Raw genomic sequence first — 7,728 nt, 5'->3', positions numbered from 1 at the left:
CATAGATCTCCCCTAGTGTAGTGGGGGTACATGGAGAACCCAGGGCCCACAGAGGTGAACGGCTTGCTCAAGGTCACATAGCAGCTGTAATTCAGGAGCAAGACTAGACCAGAGGTCTCTACCTGAGGAGACAACAGAGTATAGTAGTTAAAATTCTGGAGTCCAGTGAGATCTGGATTGAAATCTGGTTCTGCCACATACTAGCAGCCTGAGACCAGAAAGTTTCTTAAATTCCTTCAGATTCATTTCTCATATCTTTGAAAAAAATGATAATTTATACATCACGGAGTTGTTAGAAGTATATGAAATGATATTTATGTAAAGAATGTCTTATGGTAAGCAATGAATTAAATGATGATGGTGATGAGGATGAGGATAGTGAAGATGAGGAGGAAGAGGAGGGAAAGGAGGAGAAGGAGAGAACTCAGCACTATTTCTATAAGTCCAGTATTTTACACTTCCACAAAATTCTACACTACTTACGTAAGCCCTTTGCTATGGTTCCCACACCTGCATTTGAAAGTCATAGCACATTTGTGCATAATTACACTCAGGGCCATGAATGGTTTTCACATAAAGCTAAATTATATTCTCAGCTCTCTGATGTCCCAATGACTGTTTCTGCATGATGTAAATCATGCCTCATCCATGCACACTGTCCGTTGAACCCATGTGATTCATCATTCACTTCATGCCCCAGCTAGTTCTGCCCAGTGTAACACTCAGTCAGCAGTGGGGAAAGATAAAACCCAAGTCATCAGGCTTTGGTTAGCGAATCCTACTGAGTCAACTTCCTTGACACCTCTCAGATCCAGCCTCATCACTGCAATGGCCCTAGCTCAAGCTTCCTCATCTTCCTCCTAAACAATACCTATAGTCTCCTATCTAGTCTCCTTGCCGCTCACTCTCTCCTCCCCACTGTCCTACTTTGCACCCCGAAGGGGCTTTTGAAAATGCTTATATGCCCATGTCACACCTCTACTTTCAGTCCAGTGCCTTCAAATGGTCAATGTGGTCTGGCTCTGACAGCTTCTCCAAACACATCCCCCATCTCTCTGACCACACCACTTGTTCACCATCCCTCAAATATGGCACACTTTTTCATCAATATGCTTGTCTCTCTGTCCCTCATGCCCTTTTTCTCCTACTCTACTTACTGAACTCTTATAAACCCTTGACTATGAAGGTTTTCCTGATGATGACTTGCCTTCCAATGGCAGAGTCCATTGCACCCACCCTTTCTCATGTAAAGAAGTCATTTTAGGACTGGCACAGTGGCTCATGCCTATAATCCCAGCACTTTGGGAGGCCGAGTTGGGAGAATTGCCTGAGTTCAGGAGTTCGAGACAAGGTTGAGCAGGATAAAGAAAAATTACAATACAAAAAAATTACAAAAATTAGCTGGGTGTGGTGGTGTGCGTCTGTAGTCTCAGCTACTTGGGGGACTAAGGTGGGAGGATTGCTTGAGTCTGGGAGATTGAGGCTGCAACGAACTGTGTTAGTACCACTGCACTGCACTCTAGCTAGGGTGACAGAGTGGGATCCTGTCTCTTAAAAAAAAGTCACTATAATAACTATTTATTAAGAACTTTTGTTTTCAAGTACCCAATGGCTTTATATACATCATCTAATTTAATCTTCCGAACAGTCTTTGAAGTAGTATATTTATCCCTTTCACAGATGAGAAAAGTAAGGCTTAGAGAGGTTAAGTAAATGCCAGCTAACCTGAGCTTATTAGTTAGCAATATTTGTTGAGTTTGCCTCCTAAATTTCTCTTAAGGGTTAGCCCTGCCTCACTGTAAATTGCACAGCCAATATTTAAACCCAGATTGGCTTGACTCCAGAGTGTCTGATTTTATCACACTGTATTTAGTTAGCTAAATTCTGGGAGTTCCTTAAGGGCAGGAGCTAGATCCTGTTCATGTTAGTACCCCAAACCTGGAAATCAGTACTCAGGTATTGGTTGGAAGTTAGACTTAGTTTTTGACTTAAGATGGAGAAGGGAGGTACTGCACTTAGTAGCCCTAGCAGGTAGCGTGCTTACATAGTGCCCATCATTTGGAATTACTTAGTCTGCTCAAGTTTAGATCTCAGTATCTCAATACCATCACTTACTATCTACAGGATTTGGGGCAGGTTATTCAGTCTGCCTAAACCTGAGTTTCTTGAATTGTAAAATGATCACCACAACAGCACATGACTGTTTTGCCCATGGTTAAATGAGATAAGTATGTAGAGCCATCCGTATGATGAGGATTCCTTAAATGGTAGTTACCAGCATTTGTCTGTAGGGCACACTTTATCACAAAGTCTGCTGAGAGAAGATATTTCTTTACCATCCAGAAGGATGAGGTCATTTAGGGGTGATTTCCTATGCACCCCTAACACACACCTTTGTGTGTTCACAACTTCTTTATATGGCGGTGAAGACTACACAAGAAGTCTCATCCTTGCCAGCATATTGTGACATGAGCTTCCCTGGCAAGTTCCATGGCAGCGTATGGATCAATCTGGTCATGCAGATGCCAGGGCACCATACCTCCCAGCTTCATTTACGCGTCAAGAATGTTTCTTTTTTTTAACCACACACTTCTCTTTGGGGGTCTTGTTATTGCATTAAATTCCACCATGGTGACCACTTCTCTTTGAGTTAGGTTTTTGACACTAGTTACAATTCACATAGCTGACAGAGCTGTTAATCATTAATTCTTTCTTTTAATCAGAATGATCTAGGCCTTTCCCACCCAGATTTTCCTAGATATCTGCCCAAGATTCATAGTATTATGCATATTGTCTCTGTCAGGAGAAAAAAGAAAAAAATAAACAAAAACACTATATACTGCATTGGATGCATATTAACTCCTTTATCATTCAAGCTGGGAAACAACCCCTTGAGGTGGGACCAGCATTGACTCCACTTTGTTGATAAGAAACCTGAGGTCAAGTTCCTCCCTTAAGGGCAATAGCTGGTGAACAGCAGTGTTGTCAGACTCAAGCTAAATAAGGCTCAGACCACCACACCAGCACACTGAGTGTCGTAATTTTCTGCAACCGTTGAGCTAAATTGTTCTTCAGGTTGGGTCAAGACAATGGAAAGCTACAGCAACTGGATAGCTCTCCGAAAACCTGGGACCCAGGCCCAGCAAACTGATAGCTCTCTGAAGGCCCATGTATACCCAGGAAGTGGTATACACAAGAGGCATTTAGAAGCTCCACCTGTATACTTAGAGAAACATAAACCCAATAATAGTAAACTTCCTGAAAAAGTGCCTTAGAGCTTAGACTGTGAGAGGCTGAGAAGCTTCCCAGGCACCAAGGTTGGAAGAATCCCTTTCTGCCTTGTTTGCTTTTGTGTTACCTATTTCCCCATATGAATCTGAGTCCTGGGGGCAAAAATGTCCTCAGTATGTAGGTTATCGGGAAGGGGATTGTCAATCTCATCAACATTCGCCAAATTGAGAAGTGAAGTAGCCATTGTTTTTTCTTTTTTACTCACCACTATACAAATGAGGATAGGCATATTTGGAATGGCTTATCTTTTATTGATAATCAGTATCTTTTCCTCTTGTGAAACCCCACAGTGCTATACTCTCTTCTCTTCACAGGTGTCATCTTTGCATTATGATATACCTGACCTACATCCCATCTGCTCAAGCTAGGTAGCCTATTTGAGCTAATACAAAGGTGTTAAGAATTTATAACACCTCTTTGTACTCATTACCCTCCCAGGGAAGGGTATACCGGAAGCAGCGCAATTATCATTTAAAAGGAGATTTCAATTACACCTCAATAAAGCTGTTTCAAAAATAGATACATAAAGGGAGATTCTAATGTTGGAATGTCTCCCCCTAAGCTACCATCACCTCCTTCATGGAAAATGACAATGGTACCCCTCTCTTTAGGGCCTTCTCCAATCCATTCTTCACCCTGTAGTGAGAATGATTTTCTTAAAGAGCAAGTTGACTATTTTAGTTATATAAATAGTCATGGATGCTCCAAAACAGTGTCAAGCTTCTTTTCCAAAGCTTCCAATGCCTTGCCAAGGTCCCAGCCTCACCTTGCCAAGCTCCCAGCCTCACCTTTTGACACTTGTTACTTTGATCCCTACTCTTAAGGAAAGTTTTCAGTCCTTGAAAGAGGTGTACTCTCTCTTGTCTCTGGGCTTTTGTTCATATCCCCTCTTGCTGGAGCAAATCCCATCTTTTTTTTTTTTTTTTTTTTTTTTTTTAAGTTGTCAACTAGGCTGGAGTCCAGTGGCACCATGTCGGTTCACTGCAACCTCCACCTCCCAGGTTCAAGCAAGTCTCGTGCCTCGGCCTTCCAAGTAGCTGGGATTGATTATAGGCTCATGCCACCATGCTATTTTTTATTTTTTGTATTTTTAGTAGAGATGGGGTTTTGCCATATTGGCCAGGCTGGTCTCAAACTCCTGGCCTCAAGTGATCGACCTGCCCTGGCCTCCCAAAGCGCTGGGATTACAGACACGATCCACCGTGCCTGGCAAGCAAATCCCTTCTTTTTCACCTCTCTGTCTGGCTTATTTCTCCTCATCCTTTGGGTTTAGGTATCACTTTTTCAAGGAAGCATTTCAGGAGCCCTCCAGTGTGTCTCATGCTCCACCAGTGAATGCAGAGAACCTCCATTCTTCCTCTAGCACAGCTTGAAATGATCAGACTCCTTCTCTATAATTTCCACTGGGCCATAAGGTCCCTGAGGGAAGGAAGCTTCTCTGTCTTTAGTTGCATATGCTCTGTGACTGGCACAGTGTAGATACTCAATAAGTGAATAAACAGAGGTCTCTCAAGAACATTCCTTTGGTAAGAAATACTACCCAAGCAGAAAGAGAGACAATAGGAATTTTTAATGCATGGACAGGCCTGCAGGGGACTCTGGGCAGACTCACAGGTAGCAGGAAGAGGCAGGGTCCCACAAACTCAATAATGTCCAGCAAAAAAGAGAGAGAAGTCCTTAAAGACCCATGCTTCCTCACTGCAACCATCCTCAGAGCTTCCTTCCTGGTGCTGAAGAGGTCAAAACTGTGTCCTCTAGGGGTCAGGTCAAAACTGTCCCTCCATAGGTCTCCTCCAGGGGTCCATGGCAGGAAGAAAGCAGAGTGTGGCAGGAAGGAGGAAGAAGAGCAAAGGCCGCTTGGTCTCCACCTGAAAACTTCTGCCTCAGGATTGACAGCCATCCATAAGAAAAGGTTTAAAAAGGAGAGACTTTTGATAGAGTCAAATAATATCTTTGAAAAAATAAAAGATAGAGAAAAATGAATAATTCAAAGGTCTCTGTCCACTATCCACAGGAGAAACCATTTGCTTTGGCCTTGCTGGCAAGTTTCATCTGCTAGGCCCATCCTCAGCTGTCCCCCAGCCCACCCAGGCCCCAGGATCCAGGAGAATACTGCTCCCCCTCCCATGGAGAGTCTCTGTGCTCACGGAGGGCAATACCCTCCCTCACCGGCCCTTGGACTCCCCGTACGTGTTCCGGGCCATTGACACCATCTTCTCCTCACACGTGATTTTGGTGTCCTTGAGGATGCTGTACCACACCATGCCTGCAGGCCGGACCTCCTCGCTGCGGCAGAAAAGATAGGGCACCGTTTCCACACGGCTCTGGATGTAGGCACTCCGCAGGAGGCTGGAGCAGTGGCTACTCACCCTCTCCAGCCGCCGTAGAATCAGATGGGCCTTCCTGAAAGGTAGGATGAGACAGCCATGATTAAAGAAGCTCAGATCAAGAGTTAGGCCTTTGAGGTAGTGAGTAAATGTCAACAAACAAATAAGAAATTCTTCTCCCAACCATTTCCTATCTATTCCGGATCGGAGTGTGGAACTTCAAACACTCACTCAAAAATTACCCCAGAACCTGTCTTCTTCAATTGTGCAATGTGTTAAAAAAAAATGAACAAGAGTCATAGCCTTTAACCTAATATTTTTACTTCTAGGATATGGGAGCCCTAGGAGTTTGAAAGTGACCAGCCTTGGACTCTGATCAAATAGATATTATTATAATGATTAAAAAGCAACAAGAACAACTAAAAGTTATTGACACCATATGCTAGACACTGGGTATGCACTTTACATATATTTTAAATTTTTTATTTAGCCTTTATAACTATCCTGAATGTATTGTCTACCCCCTTTTAATGGGTGAGGAGCTCAAGCAAGGCTCAGAATAGTGACACTACTTGACCAAGGCAAACATCAAGTTGGCCACTGGAGTTGGAAATAATCTAAATCTAGGCCTGACCACCCACAGTCCCTTTCTAACTGTCTGTGTTCTCATTTCATGAACTCTTTCACACTCTTTTCTCCCAGTCTGGAAACTTTGAAATCTTGCCCTTTGTGATTCCCTTTCATCAAATATATATATGTCCCCAAATCAGAACTTTTCTGTGTCTCATTTTTTTCCATCTTTAAAAAAATGATGATGGTCTTATTCTCAAGTTGAGTATGAGAAATGCCTAATGCCTGATATAGAGCTCAGAGTAAGCTTCTAATAAATGATAGCTACTCTTATAAAGGATTGCTGGAATGAGCCCTCAGGATCAAGGTTACGCTAAAGACTAGCCTTACCAAGAATCATTCTGTACTATGGAGGATAACCTTAAGAACTTATCTAGAGCCCTATAGGGTGCTGCTGGGAGAAATCTGATGGCTGCATAGACAAATAAAGCCAGGAAGGATTGTTGCAATCACCTAGTCCAGGGTTTTTCAAAGGTGGCACTATCGACATTCTGGGCTAGATTTTTTTTTTGTGTGTGTGGCAACAATCCTATAGGACATTTAGCAGCATCCCAGGGCTCCACCTACCACCAATAGTACCCTTGCCCCAGTCGTGAATTGTCAAAATTCTTTAGACATTGAAGAATTTTCAATAGCACCCTTGCCCCAGTGAAACTGTCTTTAGTCATTGCCAAATATACTCTGGGGGTAATATCACCCAAGTTGAGAACCACTGACCTAGTCTGACCCACTTTCATTAAAAATGTGGAAACTGAGGCTTAGAGAAGGAACAGAATGTCTTTATCCCAGGTCACATTACAAGTCAGCTTCAGTGCAAAGCTGTCTTGTCTCCATGTGGAAACCACTTTTCTCTATGTTCCAGCATCTTCAAGATGCCCAGGCACCCTGGGAGGCTACATGAGAAGTTCTCTCTCCTGCTGTCCTCTCCATGCCCCTCTGATACCACAGGAGGGAAGGAGTTTTACAACAACAGACCCCACAAATGGGAGACTGTGTTAGGCACCTGCATAGCAGCTGAAAAAGGACCGGGCTTATGTGTGTACATTTTGTGGGCACAATTTATGAGGTGCCTTTCAAAAAGTCCTCTTTGTATAGTTCACCACTTGGGTGGAATATTTTCTGAGGTGCCAAGAATTCATCACTTCATAATCACACTCAAGCCACAGTCCTCTTTCCCCTTGGGCAAGTGCCCCCCCAAGAGGAGCCTGAGGAGTTTCTTTTCCATCCCTTCTCACTTGAGTTCTTGCTTCATTCTTTAATAATTCTGTGTCCTGGGGACATTTACTTAACATCTCTAAATCTATTTCTTCATTTGAAAAATGAAACTGTTGTGAAGTTGAAGGAGATAAAGTCATTTCTTGCTGATTTACTGAGCATTTATTATGTGGCAGAACTTCTGGTAGAAAAGATGGACAAATGGAGATGATAATACGAGTGACAAAAGCAATTATAAAAGAAGTCACGAGAGCTGTGTGAAAAC

At 43.0% G+C, this 7,728-nt stretch overlaps 1 protein-coding gene across 11 annotated transcripts in view; it reads right to left on the bottom strand.

The window, feature by feature from the left end:
* Positions 1-4,842: 4,842 nt before the first annotated feature.
* The window catches only part of ASTN2 (astrotactin 2), a 986,627-nt gene continuing 983,741 nt past the window's right edge, over positions 4,843-7,728 (bottom strand). For all 11 annotated transcript variants that reach the window (XM_045372567.2, XM_015436667.3, XM_015436666.3 and 8 more), the window contains one exon: positions 4,843-5,694. In XM_045372567.2, the coding sequence (XP_045228502.2) occupies positions 5,457-5,694 (238 nt within the window). In that variant the 3' untranslated portion in view covers positions 4,843-5,456. The remainder of the gene's footprint in view (positions 5,695-7,728) is intronic.

This window comes from Macaca fascicularis, chromosome 15 (assembly GCF_037993035.2).
Source record: "Macaca fascicularis isolate 582-1 chromosome 15, T2T-MFA8v1.1".
Taxonomy (NCBI): Eukaryota; Metazoa; Chordata; class Mammalia; order Primates; family Cercopithecidae; genus Macaca; species Macaca fascicularis.
This window is presented reverse-complemented; position numbering and strand designations above follow the sequence as displayed.